This window comes from Harmonia axyridis, chromosome 4, assembly GCF_914767665.1.
Source record: "Harmonia axyridis chromosome 4, icHarAxyr1.1, whole genome shotgun sequence".
NCBI lineage: Eukaryota > Metazoa > Arthropoda > Insecta > Coleoptera > Coccinellidae > Harmonia > Harmonia axyridis.
This window is the reverse complement of record NC_059504.1, coordinates 33,514,271-33,538,178: the sequence shown is the minus strand read 5'-3', so window position 1 is coordinate 33,538,178 and position 23,908 is coordinate 33,514,271. Positions and strand designations below refer to the sequence as shown.

The 23,908-nt window shown below is 36.5% G+C and overlaps 1 protein-coding gene across 5 annotated transcripts in view; it reads left to right on the top strand.

The window, feature by feature from the left end:
* LOC123678079 (probable tubulin polyglutamylase TTLL2) overlaps positions 1 to 23,908 on the top strand; it is a 104,822-nt gene that overhangs the window by 26,101 nt on the left and 54,813 nt on the right. For all 5 annotated transcript variants that reach the window (XM_045614876.1, XM_045614873.1, XM_045614877.1 and 2 more), the window contains 4 exons: positions 3,778 to 3,897; positions 4,126 to 4,229; positions 4,529 to 4,697; positions 20,787 to 21,063. In XM_045614876.1, coding sequence (XP_045470832.1) covers positions 3,778 to 3,897; positions 4,126 to 4,229; positions 4,529 to 4,697; positions 20,787 to 21,063 — 670 coding nt within the window. The remainder of the gene's footprint in view (positions 1 to 3,777; positions 3,898 to 4,125; positions 4,230 to 4,528; positions 4,698 to 20,786; positions 21,064 to 23,908) is intronic.

Below are 23,908 nucleotides of genomic sequence, written 5' to 3'. Positions count from 1 at the left end.
GATGGCGATACTTAAAGGTAAGCGACGCATACTTGTGAGTGTGCGAAATTAAAAATTGAAAAACAGGTATAAACAATGAAATTTTTTAAGATCTCTATTTACAATATTATTAACTACTGTATGAAGAATTAATAAAAAAATATTATTAATATTTATTTTTTTTTTTAATATATTTTTCATGGGTCGAATGTACCCAAATTTGAGATTTTTCGAATCTTTAAAAATATTAATTTTATCGTAAAAAGTCAAAGGGCCTTCTTTATTTGTATTTGAATACAGAATATAAAAAAAAATTGTCCGGTTGAAAAATAACAATTACTTCCAATTGTTTAAACAATTTCGGTTTAAACAATATGGTCCGGGGTTGCCCCATGGCAACATGCATTTATATTATCAGTAGGACAATTTGAAGAGGATCACATACAAAAATTGAGGTGAAATAGTTTTCGGTACTCATGCGCCGATTCCTCCTGGACTACTTCCCTACTTTTTAAAAGTAGTTGTTGTGTTTTGATCTCATTTACCGAAAGAGAATTGTATCTGAACCAATTTCTATCTTCCATCAATACTTTTTCTTTAAACTGCTCAATCTCAAATTTGACACCCTGGGGACGTGGTGTCATCAGCAAAAATCAGTGTAATTAACAAAATAAAGAGATTATCTACAATTATTTGTAGGTCATTCATAAAAATTATAAACAATATGGGCCCCAAGATTGACCCCTGAGGAACCCCAAAGTTTACTTATGTTATTTAATTTTGCAATTGAACTTGCTGTTGTTCGTCGTCAAGGAATGACGTTATCATGAACAATAGTGGTCCATCCAGGCCATACCTATAGAGTTTCTCAATCAGTAATTCATGACTCATACTGTCGAATGCTATTGTTAGATCGCAAGACTCAATCTCAAACCCTCATTGTTGATCAATTGCTGAAATAATGTTCCTTATAAGCTCCAAAAGCATTGTTGTTGACAATCTGTTGACGAAACTCTTAATCAAAAGTTTCGTTGGCCATGTTGTTGCTCGCCGACGAATCTATTCTCTTCAAAATACTCAAAGAGTCTTTTCTTCACAATTTCTTCAAGAATTTTTGAAAAGGCTGACAGTATAGAAATTGGACGATAATTTGCCGGGTTACTCTTATTTCCTTTCTTGTATATGGGCAACACTTTTGCTATCTTTATTGTTTCTGGGAAGACGCCTACCCTAAAACATTTATTCAATATCTTTTAATATTTAAGTTGCATATTTGCATGCATATATTGCACGTTTTTAATGCATATTTATCCTAAACCTAGTAATTACTCTTATCTTAGTATCAATCACGAGGATAACAGCGATGACCTTAAAGATTCAGAACCACATCGGACCAAACCCCACGATAGCGAACAACGCAATGCATCCACGTCTAAATATAGAACGCAGTCTCGAAAGATTTCCGCGATAATCGCCATAGCGTGCTATTCTATATATCTCAGCCATCCTACCAGCTATATGGCATCCCTCAAGATTCACGTGCACGTACAACTTCATTTGCCGATGCCTGGCTGCATACTTCCTCATGTCCTTGCCGCCTGATTAGAACACGCAATTTTGGATTTATTGAATTCTTCCATCAAATACATAATAATATTCATTATGGTGCTGTGGGTACCGGTCTTCGGACTGTCGCGTGTCCCGTAGACTCTGGGTAGTTTTTGACAACAAATTAGTATAGGTAAGAACGCATCTCGCCTATATACGAAGTGAAATGTCAGATAATATACGTTTTTTGATGGCGAATTATAAAAAAATCAATGAAAACCAGTTTCAACATTCTCTTAGGTAAATGTAATTAGAATAGATTATATAAAAAGCTCAATTCTATCTGTTCATTCCAAGTGTATTTCAATGATTTTACTTCTTCTTCCTCTTATTGTGAGATTCATGTCCAGAAATCTTTCCATCTTTTGGGAGGTCTCCTCCTTTATCCGGGCTTGGGACCGTCTTCGGTGATTGCTGAGCTACTCACTCCACCCAGTTCACATCACAGGCGGAGTTCCTGATTTCACAATGGATTAAAATACAAAAAATATGTCTCACATTTTGTATTACGGATATAATATCGTGGGCATTCACTACGTTGCTGAATAGAAAAAAAGATTGGGAAATAGAGTCCACAATCCGAAATGTAATCAAATAAGGTCATTTTAAGACTATTCATAGAAAATAGTGTCTGATCCTCTCTGACCATCAGCGGACCTTTCCAGTGACGAGGTGGTTAATGCTAAATAGGAAAGACGATTGGGAAAGGGAACCCATAATCCCAACTCCGAAAATACCTAAGTATCCATTATTTTGAAAAAACCTGCAAAACCAAATTGCGAACGGCCAAAATTACGGAATCCTTAGTCGGATTATATCGAGATCTTACCCTGATTATTTTCCAGGATTTTCCGTTCGAGATTTATGGTGTTTACGGGCGGACATAATTGAATGTGAGAACGGAATTTTCATCAGTCATCCGAACCTTATCATTTGAGTCCATCCCAAGCATAAAATCTCTAATTTTAGACATCCCGACCGATCTGTTCGTCCTCCCAAAAAGCTCCGAGTCAAGATACAGGTTTGTTCGAAAGGGAAATTGATTGCTCTACATTGAACAGAGGCGGTTGTTTTTGTATGTAGTTTGTGAATGGTAGAACTTTGTGTAGTTGTACATGATGGCCGTAGAAGGTTAAGTAGCAACTGTAGAGAACGCATGTCATGAAACTCATTTAAATTAATTTCTATTGTGATTTCATACAATAGAGATTAATGATCAAAATGAGACCGCCCACCTTTATTATTTTTTTCTTCTTCCAGCGTCCAAATAGGCATGTTCTGGCATGTTCTCCTGACGGCCTCGCTTCTCTATCTATCTTATAAATTATTATTATATATTATAATTATATATTATATAAGGTTATTCTTCCAACTATTTTCATTTCTGACACATCCATTATCTGGCGTGTCTTCAATGTTTCAGGTCTTGTTTCTGCTGTATATGTTAGAATGAGTCTTATAGTGCTCTTGTAAATACATACAGCTTTTTGTGTCAATTCTTGGATGTTTGTTGCGGAACAACATTGAGTCATTGAGCTGTGAGGCTTCTGCACGTTTTCAACACAGTTGCTCAATCCCTTGGTGTGGTAATATCTACATCCAAGACTAGACGCATGATCAAAAGTGGTTAAGACAACCTATATTATCAAAAATTTTGTTTATCCAGTCTTCATAAGACAAGTGGAATAAATTCGATGAAAAAAAAATAGGAAATCACTGACTTCAAGTCATGCATGCGTGAATCGCTCTCTCGGAGACCACATAACTTTATTCAGGTATATATGTAGTTTTCAAGGGTGCAATTGGCTAATGAATAAACAGCGTTCAAAAACAACATTTACTTTCAACTTGATTTAACTGATAACTGAATAAAATGCTTAGGTTTGGAACTGACGTAATCATTTTTACAAATACAAAGATGATTATATGAATGATCTTATCCAACTAAGCTTAGGAACCTATTTCCTAGTTGATCATTGAATTATTGATTTCGGGTTAATCCTTTCACTTTTTTGCTTTAGCTTCCTGGAGCTATTTATAAGCGACCTGGTCACTGTTTTGAGTTCTCTGGACTATACATATACAAAACTTAACGAGGGAGCTCAGATCCTTTATTATTGTTCCATATTAATGTCTTCCATATTTCCTAATTATTAATTTGCAGTTGAACTGATTGACTTTTCTTTCCAGGTATGCTTGGAACGTGGATGGAGAGAATATAGTTCAGAAAATGGGGAAGAAAACTGGAATTTATGGTGGAAAACGAACAGCTTCACTGTGGCTCATACCAAATCACTTTCAGCATGGCAGGTTTGTTCTTTTCGTATTCTTCCTTTGTTCAGTTATACATATTCAAATTAAGGGTCTTTTAATCTAATCAATATCAGTATATTAGTTGATATACTGCAAGTAAGACATCTATCACTCCGTTTTACCTGTAGATGTATAGGCCTAATCAGTTTATGTGCCCTTCTTCTTCTAAATGTATACAATAATACATTTATTGGCAATTGATTCATTATTTTGTCATAATTTCAGTTCACGAACCACATACCAAAGGGTTCAGCAATATGTAGGAAGGATAATTTAGTTAGATACCTAAGATGTATGAAAAGTGTATACGGTTCAATTTATGATTTTAGGTAAGTTAGAAAATTTTCTTGCTGGTTTGGTGCAATTTGATTCAAATTTCTGAATTAATTATAACAATTTGAAGTTTTACTCATTGAAGTTCATCTATGACACAAATGCAGAAAAATGAATATTGCATGCTACATGAGATTGTGAAAATGTAATACTATCTCATAGAAAATGGTTCAATATGCCCTGGATTTGCTATAGTAGAATTACGAAAAATTGTAAATCTTTCATTCATTTATTAATACCCTGTTCAACACCGCAACTCAATATTAACGACAAAAAACATATATCTCTCCTTCAGTCCAGATGGTTATAATCTACCTTTGGAATACACGAAGTTAGCAGCTGAATGCAATCGGATAAAAATCATGCCCTACGACAAAAATTGCAACAAATATCCAGAAGATAAGCCAATCTGGATATGTAAACCTGTTTCGAAAAGTCAGGGAAGAGGAATATTTTTATTTCGAGTGAGTTTTTCCTGTATAAATACATCTTTGGTTCGATAGATATGTGCTTTTGTAATTTACTAATCATATTATAATTTTTCCACTACTGACATAGTAAGTAGTCTGTTACAACATTGATTTGATTGAAGTCAGTACCGCTTCCTGAGAATACTTGGGTTACATACGTACTATTCACATCAACGAGAAGTGAGTGAAAACTCCCCTAAAGAAGTGAGTAAAAACCGAGTTAAAATCTGAATCAGAACTTTAAAAATTCTGTATGAGCAATACGTATTTATTTACATTACTAAATGATATATCTGTTGATTTTCTCGATATTTTTGATATTAGGTCCGATGTATGATTACTATTATTGTACAAAATCCTATTGGCCATCTTATGTTTGTTAGAAAGGCTGTCTGCGACATAACTTTCTGAAATGGTATCCGATTTCCAGCCCCCATATCTCTTCAGTGCAAGGACTTTGACTCCAGTATTGGCTAACAAATTAGCTGAATTTCTCCTAAATTAATGCCCAATGTTAGTCTCACTATTCGGCAAACCCAGAAAACAATTTTTCATAGAATTGACGAGTCCTGATCATTCGCCATTTTGAATTTTTGTATTTTTTGAATCTGATATACTGATAATGGCTATATTAGGTGTAAAAGAGGAAATCCCTTATTTTTCCAAAAGATGGTTTTATTTATCTGTACCTCGTGTTGTTTGAGTCCGATGGGGTTGCATTTTTTCGTTTCCTATGTGGCTAGCGCAACCAGTTGCTCTAATCCATTATATGACAGTTGTCATATATTAGGGAAAGGAGACGCGCGAGACAACTCCGTTTTCTATGTGGCTAGCTCAACTCGTACATTAATTAACCATACTTTCTGCGTACATGCAAAAAAAAAATCCATATACACCTATATTGTTATATTTATGTTTAAAATGATAATTTAAATTTTTCCTTGAGATCAGGCTTATTTCAGTTGGGTTTTTATTTAATTTCTCAATTTGGCTCCCTCATTTAATAAGTTCTGCATTTATAATTCTCTAAATCTTTGGGCATTTAATTTCTCCCCACGTTACATTGGCAACACAATTTAATTTTTTATTCTTCTATGAATAGTTGGTTTATGCAAAAGTAATAAATAGTATTTGATATTGGGATTTCACGTTAACTTCAATAATATTTGATTTCAACTGTAGGTATAAATGTAAATGAAAGCCGGTATTCATAGTAAACAAGGTACCTGTGCAAAGTTATTTGAATATCTAATTTTTGAGAATAACAATCCTAATTATTATACTCTACCTACAGAAATTTTATTGAATAATTTAAAATCTCAAATTGATCCGTTCTTTTCCATAAAAATTTCATATTTGACGACAGTTAATTTGGGCTGTTTTAGTTGATAAAATTACTTGAAAAAAGTCAGTTCAAATAAATAAAATCTATCTGGCACCCCTTCTTATATTGTGCAATTATAAGACCTAATACCTTTCGACTGAAGTAAAGCACACTTCTGACTTAATATTTTTGATAAATAGGTAATCGTTTCCGTGACAATGCCATGACCTTATCGATGTGTTCATTTCGAATGTAGAGGATGTCCCGAATTCGAAGCTAACTGAAAGTATCTCGAGAACTAGAAAAGACTTAGGACCGGTTTTTTCACATGCGAATGAATAAATTTATATGATAGTCACAAAAGATAATAGAAATCAATTACCATTTTACAGGTATAAAGGAGAGTTGGCGTTTCTTAAATAGGAGACCTATATTTTTTAGAGCAGTTTTTCAACCAAGATTTTTCGAAAAGAATCGGGTTTTCAAAAATATCAGACGTTTCAGAGATATTGAGTTTTTCATTAAATTTTTGATGGGACACCTTATATATATATATATATATATATATATATATAAATATTTTTCATTTATTCCGATATTATTCCATATAAATTGAAAAATTAAATAAAAACCCAACTAAAATAAGCCTGATCTCAATAAAAAATTTGAATTATCATTTTAAAATTTCAAATCATATATAAAGATGTCGTCAAGCAAAAAGGTTGTGGCGAGCGGGTCTCTTCAAATTTCGATTCCCGAGTGCGCTTCTTGTAAACGAACAATAATTAAAAGTAATGCAAAATGTAATATTTGCAATAAAGTTTACCATCCTAGTTGTTCAAGTAGAATTAAGAAGTGTTGTGATAAAGATTTCTCCGATTGCACTTTTGGAAATGTATCTCCGATTGCCGAGATTGTAAATAAAAGTATATCTAGTGTTTGATTGTCTCAGTCTTTACTTGTCGGAAATTCATCTTGATGATAAAAAAGTAAAATAACTTATTTCTGCTTTATATATTTATTTTCACAACAATTGTTTCGTCATGATTACATGACTTCGTCAGGTGAGCATGGTAACTAACTACATATCTGGGATTCAGTTCTTTAAATAGTTGAAAAAATATGGTGTGAAATATAATAAAATCATGGAAATTCTTGGGTTTCAAAACAGGTTGAGTAAGTTGGACGTTGAGGAGAATCTGTTTTTTTATTTTTTATATAAAAAACAGATTCTCCTCAACGACCAAACGGACCTAAATAAATCTCCCTTACTCAACCTGTTTTGAAACCCAAGAATTTCCATGATTTTATTATATTTCACACCATATTTTTTCAACTATTTAAAGAACTGTATCCCAAATATGTAGTTAGTTACCATGCTCACCTGACGAAGTCATGTTATCATGAGGAAACAATTATTGTGAAAATAAATATATAAAGCGGAAATAAGTTATTTTACTTTTTAATCATAAAAGTATATCTAATGAGTCTACTCAACAAGAACTGCTTTTCGAGATTATATACGAATTGGAGGCGAAAAACACACTACTCATGGAAAATAATCACCTTTTGAAGTTCAGGATTTCCACCCTCGAGGCTGAAATTTCAAATAAGAACGCCGTGATTACTGATTTAAAGAAAAAACACAAAACAAACATAAATATGAGAACGGATTTAATTGCACCAGTTCAATCAAGTGCAGCAGGGAGCGAGAATGCTTCTGGTTCTGCAATTGGTGCTCTCACTGTTCCGGAGATTGTCAAAGTACCAGACGCGATTGCGGGTGCGACAACTTCTGGCGCTCCTGTGGCGAAGGCTAGAGCCAAATAATAATAATAATATAATAATAATAATTAGATTCCAGGAGCTCCCTGACCCGGGAAGCTGAAACCTGTCGAAGGGTCCCTGTCCAGGGTAACGGAAGAAGCCGTGTGGAAAGCAGCTCAAGAATTCTCCCACCGTAGCTCTGCGGATCGTAAAAAGCGATCAAAGGCCGTCTCCCCCACGACACGGGGAAACCCATGAATGATGGTGAATTTGAGGAATAGGAATATAGAGCCGCTGCCTGAGGTTCGTCAGGGCGTGTCTGGAGCCGGCGCTGGACATGACAGTATGCGGGACGTCGGTGACAGAGTGCTTAGGAGACGGGCGTCTGTCGAACAAAATGCTACGCCTCCACAATCTCAACATTCTAGGAGAAGAATAACACGAGTTTCTCCGACCGCTGAAGGTGCTGCGCAGGATCCCCAACCAGCACTCACCCAAGCAGGTCTACCAAGAAGACGCATGAAATGGACAAGTTCGATAAATGAAACGATCATGCGCATATACTATGAAGTGACTAATATGGAAGAGGATAAAATAGGCTACCGGCAAAAATTATTTGCAGAATTCCAAAGAAACTATCCCGAACTCCAAGTTTCTGAGCAAAGAGTAGCCGACCAATACCGGGTCATATTGAGAAATAAACTTGTACCCGATGAGAGACTTAACACCATAAAAAATGAAGTCCAACTGAGGCTACAGAATAGAGACCTCACTAACAACGAAAGGACAATTGAAGAAAACTACGATTGTGCTGAAAACCAACAGAACATCAATGCACAAATGAACACTGAGGAACAAAACAACGCAGATGTGATAGCAATAAGTGATGCTCAACGACGGAATATATATGCTGCACCCGTCGAAAATCCAGAAGAAGACCAAAGAGAACTACTGGAGCGATTATCTGCCACAATGAATAGATGCGTTATAGATTTTGAGGGCACAGATCCATTGAGACGACCGATTCTACCAAGATTGAGGACATCCAAGAAACTATCTCATCTTCTGGTCATGACCAACAAGGAGATTATACCAAAGTATCTTTCTGACTACCATGATCTCGAATCATTACACCTCATCATATACTGTGCAGCATTTTCAATAGCAACAGTGCTAGGTGTGAAGCCAAAACCTAAAAGTCAGCAACCAGCCAGAGAAAAACAACAAAATAAACCACATTGGCAAAAAAGGCTAGAAAATAAAGTGCACAGCATCCGCCAAGATATTGGAAGGCTCACCCAATTTGCAAAAGGTTCACCGTCTAGAAAATTACAAAAAATGGTGAATATAATAATGGATCGTCACCGGCAACATTCAACATATGATCCAAACAATGAAAATGCTCAACAAATTTTAGACACACTGAAACAAAAACTTAGTGTGTACTCCGAAAGACTCAGAAGATACAATGAGAGCTATAGAAGAAAACAGGATAATATGATTTTTGAAAACTCCGAAAGAAAATTCTATAGAATGTTAAACAACAATATGTCAGCAACACCAGGTAGTTATCCAATCGTCGAGGATATTGAGAATTTTTGGACAGATCAACTGGCTTCACCAACCCCCTACAACTCCCAGGCTGATTGGATAAGAAGTGAAGAGAAATCCTGTGAGACAATAGAACACATGCCGCATAACGCAGTTTCTATAGAAGAATTCCATGAAATATTGAAAAACGCACACAATTGGAAATCACCCGGCCCAGATGGAATCCACAACTTTTGGTTGAAGAGATTTTGGTGTATACACGGCAGGCTAGTTGAAACCATAAATGAGGTTATGAGGAATCCAACGGAAATGCCCAAATTTCTAACAACAGGGACCACTTATCTCCTACCGAAGGATCTGCAACACACAGCGGATCCATCGAAATACAGACCCATTACATGTCTACCAACAATATATAAAATCATCACATCATGTATAGCATCTCGTATCTACAAGCATTGCGAGACAAATAACATAATGACAGCACAGCAGAAAGGATGTTCCCAGAATGCACTAGGATCGAAGGAACTGCTGATCATAGATTCCATCATATGTAACCAAGCCTTCAAAAAACACAGAAATCTTTTTATGACATATTTTGACTATAAGAAGGCCTTCGACTCTATTCCACATGGGTGGCTGACAAAAATTTTGGAAATATACAAGATCGATCCAATTACAATAAACTTTCTGAGGTATGCAATGTGCAACTGGAGAACGAATATCGAACTCTCTACGGCGAACATAACTACTAAAGAGATTCCAATAAAAAGGGGAATTTTCCAAGGAGATTCATTGAGTCCCTTATGGTTCTGCTTGGCGCTGAACCCCCTTCTAAACAACTGAATGCTACTGAAAAAGGTTTCAATGTCAAAGGAAATAGAAATACCATTGCACTCAATCATTTGCTATACATGGATGACCTAAAACTTATAACAGGCAACAAAAACCACTTGCAAATTATGGTCAAACAAGTGGAAAATTTTTCGAAAGACGTGGGGATGAAATTCGGATTGGACAAGTGTCGTACGATTAGCGTAGTGCGTGGAAAAATCCAAGATGAACCGATAGCTCTCTCCAATGGACAGGAGATAGAAGCAATGAAATCGGACGATCTTTATAAATACTTAGGAATGAAACAGAACCGACGAATAAACCATCAAAGAATGAAGGAAGACTTAACAACTGAGTTCATTAGGAGAATCAACAAAATTTTAAAAACAAACCTCAACAGCAAGAACATGACGAGAGCAATCAACACATATGCATGTTCAATTCTCACATACTCTTTCGGTATCATTCCATGGAGCAAAACAGATATGGAAAACCTGCAGCGCAAAATGAGAACCTTGATGACAAAAGCACACAAGCACCATCCGAAAAGTAGCATTGAGAGGACGACACTGCCGAGGAATAAAGGAGGCAGAGGTCTGCTAGACATCATGGAACTTGCCCATGGTCAAATTGAATGCCTACGAACATACTTCAAAGACAAATCAGGCACGTCGGAGATCTACAAAGTACTGTGTGAAGCAGACGAATCAACACCTTTGCAACTGCACAAGGAGCAATTGTCATGCAACCACCAGACAATCCAAGAAAAAATGCAAAGATGGAGAGAAAAGCCCCTACATGGACGACATTTCAACGAGGTGAACCAGGATCATGTCGACATTGAAGCGTCGAACTATTGGCTCACATCAGGTGCGATGTATCCAGAAACGGAAGGATTTCTTTTAGCCATCCAAGATCAAGTGATCTCAACAAGAAATTACTGCAAGCATATCATAAAGGATCGAACTATTACTGACGATCGATGCCGTTATGGGTGTCCAACGAATGAGACAATCCAACATATCACGGGAGGATGTCAAATGTTTGCAGGAAATGAATATAAAGAGAGACACGATGCAGTAGGAAAGATACTACACCAAGAAATGGCAACTAAATTAACACTAATTCATTCTGAAAAAGTGCCATACTACAAATACCGACCGGAAACGATCCTGGAAAACGAACGCTATAAACTGTACTGGGATCGTACAGTTTTGACTGATAAAACAGTCCCTCACAACAGGCCAGATATATTGCTAGTTGATAAACATCAAAAGGCAGCAATACTCATCGACGTAGCAATACCCAATAACAACAACATGCGTCAAAAAGAGGTCGAAAAAATTTCAAAATATAGGGACCTCGAATTTCAGATAAAGCGCCAGTGGGGAATGATATCAACGAGAATTATTCCAATTATCATCTCAACAACAGGAATAGTACCCAAAAATCTCAAGAGAAATATCAAGCAACTAGGTCTTAGTGAGTATGTATGTAATATAATGCAAAAAGCTGTTCTTTTAGGTACTGCAAGGACGGTGAGAAAATTCCTAGGAAGCGAAGGACAGGTCCAAGGATCACGTGTGAGAGGACCAGAAGTTCGACGAGAACCAGGGGGACCACAACGACCGGACACGACCGAGCTCTGCCCTTCTGATATTTTAAATATCTGGGATTGAGTGAATGTTCCTCTTAGCGAGGAGTGAGAAGCCGACGGCGAGGAAAAATCCTACGCGTATAGGCAAAAGTCGGATAATAATAATAAGTTTATTCACCAAAAAAATATAATACAAGATCTATAGGTCAATTTTAACCATCTACGCGGCCAAAATTGGATTTTAGAAACTAACGATAATCATTTGAAACAAATTATCGTTGATTAGAAAACATTCCAGGTAATCCTAAATCACTCATTATAACCTCCCTAGGTACATCCTCAGCGTGCACAGATAGTTGGAACTTGACCATCAACCAGTGCGCCCTTCTTCGAGATCACAGAGTTAAAAACAACAACAAATTTGAACATAATTATTTCTTTACCAGTGTCAGTTTTTGGATTGAAAGTGATGGATTTCGATAACCCAGGATATATTCTTCATCTCTAATATAATTTACTTAGCCTCAATGCAAAATTAGTATATTTAGGTAGTATATAACAAAGAGTTTTTTCTTAAACAAATTTTGAAGTAACTTTGAGCTTCAAAAGTCAATTTGTTGTAGTCCTCCGTTAAACCCCGTAATTATTCTTTTTTATCATGAAGTTCCATCCTTTCCTTAGTGAATGTTACAAAAATTTCCTGCAGAAAGTTGCAGATGATAAAATTAGGGCGATTTTTAACGACATAGTTTTTTTCAACAAAAATTTCACTTTTCTTATTATTTCGCTAATCATTGTTTTTCGTTATGTTAGAAACTGCCGGAACATCAGGTGTGAAAACTGTTACCCGGAAATACCTTTATGCAATAATGAAAGACCAAAATTTACCAAATACTGAAGCAAAACTCGATTATCTGGAAAATCACTTACTATCGAACTATGGCACTAAAGATGATTTTTTTTTTTTTATACGCATCTCTCGGAAAAAGACTGAGCTTATAACGCCCTTTCAAGCGCCCCGAGATGAATTTAGAAGAAATCGGTTTGTGCGTGTCTTAAACTGCTGTAAGTTGATAATTTAAAAACAACGATTTTCTTCATTCAAAGCAAAATTAAAGGAAAGGTAACAGAAATAATTTCGAACGATATCAAATTTACATTTATCCAGACTTTTGAGATGATTATGGTGGACGAAAAAATATGTAAAGGTGCAACCGAAACTAAGTCTACTAGTCGGTGCTATATCTGTGGTGCAACATCGAAAGACTTCAACAAAATTGATAAAAAGGAGACATCAAGTTCAACCGGATTTAATTTTGGACTCTCGGTCTTGCACGCCAGAATTAGACTATTTGAAAGTGTTTTATATTTGGCGCATAAATTACCTGTTAAAAAATATAGAGAGAGAAGGACTGACCAAGAGAAAGAACAAGAAGCACAAACAAAAAAGCACATCCAAAAGAGGTTTCGGATTGAAACTGGATTACTCGTGGACATGCCTAAAACAAATTTTGGAAATACCAATGATGGTAATAACAGTAGAGGATTTTTCGCAAATCCCCAATTGGCGGCAGACATAACCAGTATAAACTACGAATTAATTTACAGATTAAAAGTTATATTAGAGACTATTTCAAGTGGCCATAGAATTGATACTCAAAAATACGAAAAATACGCAGAAGAAACTGCATTATAGACTTATATGGATGGCACCCTATGACACCGACTATGCATAAAATTTTAATACATGGAGCAACTATCATTGAAAAAGCTTTGCTACCAATAGGTCAATTATCGGAGGAGGCTGTAGAAGCGCGTAATAAATATTTCCGCGTGTATCGTGAGAAATTCGCTAGAAAATTTTTTAGAGAATAATGCAACCTTGATGTATATCACAGATTACTATTGACTTCGGCTCCATTGATAAGCAGTCTGAGGCCCAAAAAAAAATCAATATCAAAAAGTTTTTGTCCTGAAACAATAGAAATGCTATTGGCGGAAGATTCCAACTCGAACCCGATTCAGATTGCGAGGAAGATGACTCTTTAATAGAATAAAAATATTATTACTGTATAAAGATAATTATATGTATTTTTTATGTTATTTTGAGGAGAAATTGTTTCACTCAACGTGAAAATGAAATAAATCCAACATTTGTATTGAATATCACGGCTTTTTATTTACGGAATCCCAAGACGACTTTTTTTTTCTATTCCAATGTTTTTTTATTTATATTTTACGAGATGGACTGATTAAAAAATCTTTAATCAGACATATAATACTACATAGAAACGATAAATACCGAATATAAATGATAAAAGTGAGAAAATATTTTTGGCCGCGTAGATCGTTAAAATTGACCTATGTGCACCGTAGCTATTGTTTGATTTGATAAATTGTTATCATCTTAGTCTTTCCACACAAGATCCAACTAGGATGTTTACTGATATAACTGGTCATACGTCCATCTCCAAAGTCGACTATGTTCTTACCATTGCTAACCAATCTGATTTTGATGTAGAAGTTTTTGAACCTTGTATTAGTGTCCACCGAGCTATATTGTTGCGATTTCATGTTAGATTAAGTATAGATAGTCCAAGTTCGTTGAAATATTTTAGGAGCCAGGAAACCTCCACAACGTTGTATCTCAGATTTCAAATTGCGATTTTCATGCAATTTATGAAAATGTTGATGTTGATAAGTGTTTCGAAGCATTTGTTTCCACAATACGTGACACTTTTGAACTTTGTTGTCCCCTAATGAAGTCAACTATTTGCAATCACCAAGCGAAGAGATGGATTACTAAAGAGATAGTTCTTGCTAAACGCGAACTTATGAACATATACTGGTTACACTTGAATATCAAAAGTCAGATTTCTTTTAATACAAGCAGGCCAATTTGTCCTATATTTCAATGATCAAATATGCCAAACTTAAGTTTCATAGTGAAATAATCAATAATTCTGACAACAAGAATCGAACACTCTGATCGATTGTGAATAACTTAACAGGACGAGGTGGTAGAATCAAGCCTATCTCACTCAATATCGACGGCGTCCTACATGATGATGCTAGTGAATTGGCGGAGGTGTTCGCCGATTACTTTTCAACAATAACAGAAACCGCACTCCACCGTTATCACCAGGGCTCTTTGTCGTCTTCATGCACCACCTCATGTTTGTTGAATACAACATTTTTCTTTCATCCTGTGTTGCAGTGTGAGGTATTAGATGTGATAAAATCTCTGAAGAAAAATAAGGCCCGGTGCACACATCCGACTTTTGTAGTTGCAACACCGTTGCTGTGTCGTACTTGCGGCCTGTGGTACAAAGAATCAAATGGGAGCATGCACACTACCCGCCGTGCCGTTGCGACGTCGTAACTGCCATCATGCGGTCGTTTTTTCTTAGCATGTCCCTCTAGGCCGCAACTGGGCCGCAGTCGTACATGCGATCTCTCAGTACTCTTTTCTATATTGGGCCCGGTGCACACATCCGACTTTTGCAGTTACGACACCCGTTGCGGTGTCGTACCTATTCAATGCACACTACATACTAACCGTCGTGGTTGCGGAGCCGGATCAATTCAATGCGCACTAGTTTCCCATTCAGCATCGTGAATGTAATATTTTCTGGACTTATTTGATTATAATCAAATAAGTCCAGAAAGTATTACATTCACGATGCTGAATGGGAAACTAGTGCGCATTGTATTTGTTGGATCATAAAAATTTAAAACTTTTTCAGTTTTTCATGATTTCTACGAAACTGTCACTCATATGATCTTGAAATCTCTAGCTGTTTCAAAAATTGAATTTAAATTTTTATAAGAGTTTAAAATAAGACACTTTATTACTTTCGCAATAACTATAGACAATGATAAAATCGTTCGGAAGCAAATATATAGGCTACCAGCGGACTCACCGATCATGAGAAATAGAGATGAATTGTTGAAAATCCTGTTGTTCGAAGAATTGATGAGAACAACATAGTACTACCCAATAAATTTTTCTGATGACATCATCTCATCTTCAATGAAGAAATCGATATCCAATTCCCTCTCTGCCATTGTGCGAACTCACGACAAAAGTCGTATGTGTGCACAGGCCAATATAGAAAAGAGTACTGAGAGATCGCATGTACGACTGCGGCACAGTTGCGGCCTAGAGGGACATGCTACCAAAAAACGACCGTAGGCTGGCAGTTACGACGTCGCAACTGCACGGCGGGTAGTGTGCATGCTCCCATTTGATTCTTTGTACCACAGGTCGCAAGTACGACACAGCAACGGTGTCGTGACTGCAAAAGTCGGATGTGTGCACCGGGCCTTGATCTGTGCACACATACGATTTTAGTCGTGAGTTCGCACAATGGTATAGAGGAAATTGCAATATAAAATTCGATCTCTGAACTATGTGGAGTTCAAAAAATCTATCAACAACTTATCGATACAGAAGTGTTATTACAGAGTAAACGATTACTTTGATGATTGTATTGTTGAATGATTGTATTGTTGAATGATTGTATTTTGTTTCTATTTTATGACTTATCCTTTAGATGTAAGTTCATGTCACGAAGGATCTTCTTCTTCTTCTTCTTCATTCTTCATTTTAGGCGATTCGCCTGTTTCTTTCCGTCGAATCTCTGCCTACACTGACAAATTGTCGCTCCATCGCTTTCGAGGGCGTCCTAAACTTCTGCGACCTAGTGGTGATTTATCGCGTGCAATTCTGACCATCCTTTCCTCGTCCATTCTACTTATGTGGTCGTTCCATTCTCTCTTTCGACCCAATACCCACTCATTGATATTTTACACCCCGCATGTTCTCCTTATATTTTCACTTCTCTCCCGGTCGAATAGTGTCTTTCCAGCTATTCTGCGAAGTACCCTCATTTCGGTGGTCTCCAGTAGTTGTCTTGTCCTCGCTGTGTCTGGTCGAGTTTCAGCGGTGTATGTCATAGTTGGTCTTACTACTGCTTTATAAATTCTCGCCTTTGTTTCCACTTCGATATTTTTAATTCGCCATACCGTGTCACTCAAACATCCCGCAACTCTTGTTGCCCTCACAGTTTGTGCCCTCACTTTCTCCTCAACATCACCACAGCCTGATGGTGTTTTTGATGTTGTCATGCATTTGGTTTTCTGGGTTGATATTGTCATATTGAATGATTTGGCAGTGCAATTGAATCGATGTAACAGCCGTTGGAGGTCGTCTTCACTCTCAGCCACCAGTACGGCGTCGTCGGCATAGCAGAGAATTTTCATTTCACGGTCGCCCATTCCGTATCCCTTTAGTGTCCGTACATTCCCTATCACCTCGTCCATAATGATGTAAAAGAGGAGAGGGCTCAAGGAATCTCCCTGTCGAATGCCACGGCACTGCAATTGGCTCAGTCAAGGTCCCGTTTATTCTCGCCCGAATCCAATTTTCCTTGTATACGTTCTGAACGGTCTGAATGAGGTTATGCGGTATCTGCCTGTTGTAAAGTAGGTGCAAGACGTCCTTTAACTGCACACGATCGAACGCTTTTTCTAAGTCAACAAAGCACATATATGCTGGCCTGTTATATTCTATTGATTTTTCCTTGATTTGTCTTAAAACAAACACCGCATCCGTGAATCATCTACCCGTTCTGAATCCCTGCTGTTCGTCTGCTAAGGATGTTAAGCTGATAATTTTGTTGGCCATGACTTTAGTGGTAAGTTCCAGTGTGGTGCTGAGAAGATTAATACCTCTGTAATTCGAGGGCACTTTTTTGTCTCCTTTTTTAAATATCAGGATGGTGTCGCTTCTTCGCCATCGTCAGGTATTCTATGATGGTAGATGATACTTTTAATGAGTGATACTAACTGCTGAGTGAGATGTTGTCCCCCATATTTGAGTAATTCGTTAGGAATTCCATCCGGTCCTGGGCTCTTTCTGTTCTTCAATTTTCGGAGAGCTGTAAGTACATCGGCTGTCTCAATTTGAATGTTGTTGTCCATTACTATTTCGGGTACATTTAGTGCAGTCTCAATTTCTTCTGCCTTATACAATTCAGTTGGGTATTCAACCCAGGTTTGTCGTTCTATCTGATTCGTTTCGACCAGATCATTAATCTCTTTTCTCTGGGTTCGAATGAAACGCCAAATTTGTTTTTGTACTCCGTAAAAATCATCCTCCAAGCGTCTTGAGAAAATTTCCAGTGATGGGTTTTTATTCGTCTCACCAGTGCTGTGGTCTCATGTCGGATTTGTTTATATCTTTCGTAGGATTCTGATGTTTTCAATGTTCTTCAAGTCAGATGTGCTTTTTTCTTTTCTTTACATTTTTCTTTAATCTCTGGGCGAAAATATGGGGTCCTGTCTGTTCTAGTGTTCTTATTCCTTTTTAGAATTCGGGTGCCTAGGGCTTCATGGGCGGCTGATCTAATGTTGTTCTTTAGTTTCTCCCAGGAAGCGTTAATATTATCCTCTTCTCCTATTGGGTTTTCGAGAATTTTCTCTTTCAATCTATCTTCGTATAATTGCCTAATTGACGAGTCCCACAGTGATTCGATGTTTATTTTTGCTTCCTCATATACTTGTACTGGACTCTTTTTGGGTATGAATTTCATTCTGATCTTTGCAAGTAATAAACTGTGATCGCTGCCTACATTGACCGAATTCAGAGTTCTGACGTCCAGTATCTGAAGTGGGTGTATGCATCTGTTAGTAACAACATAATCAATTGTAGATCTCTGGCCCCTGGAGTTACAGAACGTGAATTTATATTGGTCTTTATGGTCATAAAAGGTGTTGTTGATTCGTAACTCGTTGAAAGTACATAGGTACATTAGGTCTCCATTATTATTCAAAATGGTTTCATTGAATTTCTGCTTGATTCCAGGCACTATCCCATTTCCGATGCGGGCGTTGAAATCACCAAGTATTACCAACGGTTGGTCAGTTGGAAGTGACTGAACTATATTTTGCAACTGATCATAGAAATTCTCCCTCTCTTCTCTAGGCTTGTTGTCCTCAGGAGAATAAATCGATAATATATTCAAGATTTGGCCTTCCGCTTCCATCCTTAAGACCAGAATTCTCGAAGACACGTAATTGCATTCTTTAATATTGCTTTGGTACCTCACAGATACTGCGATTGCCACTCCTTCCTTCCCCCTTGTTTGCTTTTCCACTCCACTGTAAATCATTATACAGGGTGGCCATTTGAAAACGAAACAGATGAGATAAAGTTTTTCGATAGAAATGCTCGGACAGGTCGATATTAATTTCAAACAACTGTCATTGGATCGAATTAGATTTTATTACCGTACAGAACACATACGACAACGTCAAGCGAAAAGGGTCGTGGTCGAAACGCGGTGAGCCGGTGAAATTAGCTACTATGAGCTGCTTCCCTACGGCACAATTGTTAACTCAGAACTGTACTGTCAATAATTAGACCGTTTGAAGGAAACAATCGCCCAGAAGCGGCCAGCTTTGGCCAATAGGAGAGAAATTGTGTTCACTCAGGATAATGCCAGGCCACACATAGATATAGTGACTCGCCAGAAGCTCCGGGAGCTTGGTTGGGAGGTTCTTATGCATCTACCTTATAGTTCGGACCTGGCACCAAGTGATTACCATCTGTTCCTGTCCATGGCGAACATGCTGGTGAAAAATTCGCTTCTACAGAGGCTTGTGTAAATCGACTGTGTCAATTTTTTCCCAATAGGGACGAGGGCTTCTATGAGAAAAGCATAATGTTATTACTTTCAAAATAGCAACAAGTTATCGAACAAAACAGCTCATATTTTACCTAACTATGGTTATTAAAGCGTTGTTTTTCATGCAAAATTAATGCATTTCTTTTTACTGCACCTTGTCATTCTCAAATTTTGAACATTATTCACAAACATGTAATATAGTACCTGAGAACAAAAAGCACCGGCTATTTCTATTATATAACTACCTTCATCAATAGAAAATTAGGTAATCTTGCCGAATCTACAAGTGACCGTGAGAGATCATTGGGCGTTACGTCGAATCATTGACATCAGTCTCCACAAAAAATCTATTTATTTCTTCACTGGTAAAAAAAATCGATTTTCTAGAATTATACTCTCATTCTTCAAAAAAGTTATTAGTTTTGCAAATTTCGAAATACTTATTCATATTGTCTTCAATGAACACCATTGACATCAACATGGAAAATTCGCACCTTAAACTTGCTGGCGACTTTAATTATTTGACCATGAACTAGGCCAGCATTATTGTACCTGATATAATCGCTTATAATATCACAAGAGCATAGACAATATTCGATTATACACCGATTCGCGAATTACGTCGAGTGAAGAGGTTCGTATAATCGAAAAATATTGTCTATGCTCATGTGGTATTCGTTACGATTATATAACGAATAATTTCAATAATTATAACCAAAGCACTGCATTTTGATGATTCAATGACATTTCACTAAGCTTGACTTCTATTTTTTGGCGAACGTCCAAGAATGGTACTATGGAAACCACAATATTGCAGGAGGCGAAACACCAAAACAATTAAGCCACATCTTCAAGTGGTATATTCACTTATCAATACGCCGTAACTATGGGAAATTTACGGATTCTATAGGTTTATCAGAACGTGAGTTGTATAATCTGTTGAATTCATTTATAGGCACCACATTTTAAAACATGCTGTTTGGTAACGTTTTTTAGAGTTCTCCGGTAAAAGGAATTCACATACAGTATTTGCTGCTTCTTGAATTTCATTTTCTTTGGAATTAAATGAAAGTATATGAATTCTTAAATGAATTAATCAAAAAGAAAGTAACTGAAAATCAATTTTCGTAGTGGAAAAAATATAATACACAACTCAAGATGCAAGTTTCTTGACCAGCCTTTAATTTCATTGCTTACACTAGCTATTGCTCGAGCACAAACAACGTCTGGTAACTGTCAGTTGCCTCTCTTATAGTGTATATAACTATCAATAAAATCGTATAATTCACTTACCACAATTACTATTATATTTTTTGAAGCGGTTGAGTGATCTCAACTACGATAACAACACTATCGTTCAGAAGTACATCGAGAAACCCCTTCTGATCGGTGGTTACAAATTCGACCTGAGATTGTATGTGTGCATACCATCGTATCATCCAATGACCATATACATGTACAAAGAGGGCTTGGCTAGGTTCGGAACTGACAAATTTAACTTGAAGGATTTGACGAACCCATTCCGACACCTCACGAACTGCTCCATAAACAAACTGGGACCAAACTACACGGAAATGAAGGATAGGATAGGAGCTGGTGAGAAGAAATATCTTTTTTTATAAATAAAATGTGTCGAAATAACATATTTTTTTTAAATGAGTTTTGGTGCTATCCATATTTCTGGATTACTTACGGTATCAGTCTTCAGGACGACAGGTCTTGTTTACCGGTTGATAGACCGAAGGCGTCTGTAAAATGATTTTCCAAAGCTTAAATCACTTACTGGCGTCTGCATAATAATATATTTCATTTGACCAAAATAAGAACCGAAAATTAACAAATTTTAATGAATTCTTTAAGGAAACGAATAATTATGCATTAAATAGTGCCTACCTACAGTTGGTACATAAGTCTACATAAGAACTGTTAACAGGCTGTTTCACCATTGTTCTCTATTACTGTTATGAGCTGAAATTTTCAATTTTTTTTTCGACATAGTATCGTTTGGCTCGTTCAAAACTCATCTGTGTTCATTTTTGACACTTCTATAGATTTCAAGCTACAATCATCGAGTTGATCGATCAATCAAAGTCTTATAAAACCCTTCGAAAATTGAACGAAAGCGTATTCATATTAGTGCTTTTCTCATTTGAACCGAAATTCTGCTTGGATTTTATGGTTCTTACTTCTGACGTCGCTACAGACACTAACTTTTACGCGAATGATTTTTGAGCGTCTGTTGTCCGAACGTGAATTCGTCCCAATGTCTATGATTTTCGAATTCTGAGCCGAGAATAGTCCTAAACGATAAATCTCAAACTTTGATTATCCGTCTGACTTTCTGTCTGTAACAAGATAACGGCCGAACGAAAAGAACTGAAAACTTGAAATTTTTGACATAAAGGTTCACATCTCAAAAGCGTTTTAAATATTGTTTACCTGATTATTTCGAAACTACATAACCGATCAACATGAAAATTCGCATTTGGATGAAGAATGGCAATTTCAAACTCAATGCAAAATTTCAGATTGATCGCGTAGCCAGAAACATAGAATTTTCTTCAAGAATATAAAAAAAGTACTGAATATTAACGTGAATACAACGTGTACACGCCGACAAATTTGAGCAGAATATCCTTACAAAAATCTAATATTAGTTACATTTTAAATTCTACATGTATAGACCGGGTGAATATTCCAAATTGAATCAGTAAAAAAAATCTCAAAAAGCATACATCTTACGGAAAAAAATTTCGAACAAAAGATTGATGGTTTTGAGGGGGAAGTCTACTTATGCTAAAACCTCTACCAATCAACCTTGTTGGGGGTCAACTTTGAAATTTCGAATGGGAATTCCGGTTTTTTTTTGTGTTTTTGTGTATATAGACGTGAGGGGACGAACAATTTTCACGATTTATCACAGACAGCTTTGCATAGAATTTAAATTTACCGCCTGAATGTCCCTAACGTACCTATCTATCATATTAATAATCATTCACATGAAATTTTGAAGTTTTCCAATGAACTGTTTGTTTTCACTACATGTTGGTACAATCATTGATCATGTGAAAATGGCGACATTAGTTGTTCTTTGTATTTTTTGTTCAAAACACCTCATCAATTAAAAATGATTTCTTTGGCTGATTCAACTCAAAACATTCAGCCGGTACAGAATAAAAATTCCAAGCTTCGAGCAAAATTTCATGTTAATAGTGGCGTCAGAATCAAAGAAAATTCAAACAGAATATAGAAAAAATTAGGAAATCACTAAAATAATGCCAGTAGCCTTCGTTCATTTATTGCGCCCTTGGATGCCACATACACCTATACATATAAAGTCATCTGGTACCCAAGAGTATACAATTGGTGCATGAATGAAAAAGCGCCCAAAAATTCAGGACCTCACGTCAGTGCTTCGCATTTTTCTTAATCTATCGAGCACTTCATTCACGCACCAAATGCGCCCATGAAGATCAGAGGTTTGTGTTTAAGGCCCAGTTTCACCAAACAGCACTTGATCCCAGATTGATTAAACTCCGCTTGTTACTAAAGCAGGCTTAACAGTGTTTTCTGTTTCACCAAGCATCAACCCGTCCGAAGATGATCGCGATTAACCAAATCGCGATTAAATAGTCAAACCATTTGGCAACGTTGTGAACAAAAAGTTATACAGTGTTCTGTATCGTATAAGCAGTGATGACCACCATTGGCGCTAGGTGTCAGGTGTCATTCATACATAACTCATAACATTTCAAATCATTTGTCATCTTGTAAACAAAAAACAAAGTTAATTTTTGCCGAAAATGTCGAGTGATGTGCTGCGAAATGTCGGAAACTTGCAGAAGTTAAAAAGAAATTATCCCATTTCACAAAACCACACAGTCTGGAAAAAAAACTATATAAGTAATTTTATTAACTTATTTATTTTGATTAACAAGTTTAACTGCTTCTTGAATAATATTTCAATCAAACATATCAATAAATTATTCTTTGCAATAAATTTCATAAAACACAAAAACAAAGTTTACGTGTATTTTGAATGGGAAATATTGAGCCTATACATATAGTCATATTTCGATAAAATTGACCCAAAAATTAGAAAATTCCAGAAAAATCATTACATAGACAAGAGTTCCATACTGATACATAATTATTAATCTCAACTTTAAAGGTTATAATCCTCCAAAAATGGCCGATTAGTGCTAAATCGCGATTGGTCGATTAAATGGCGCTTTGGAGTGTGGTGAAACGCTACATTACATTAATCGTGATCTAAGGCCTCACTTAAGAGCTAAGTCAAGATTAAAGCATTTGGTGAAACTGGGCCTAAGAGTATAAAAGAGCCTGCGGACTAACATGAGGAAAACAAAGACCAGACGTCAGGAGCTTTTGAACGCTCGTCATTCATGTGCGAATTGCACCCTTTGAGACTAAAGTAGTG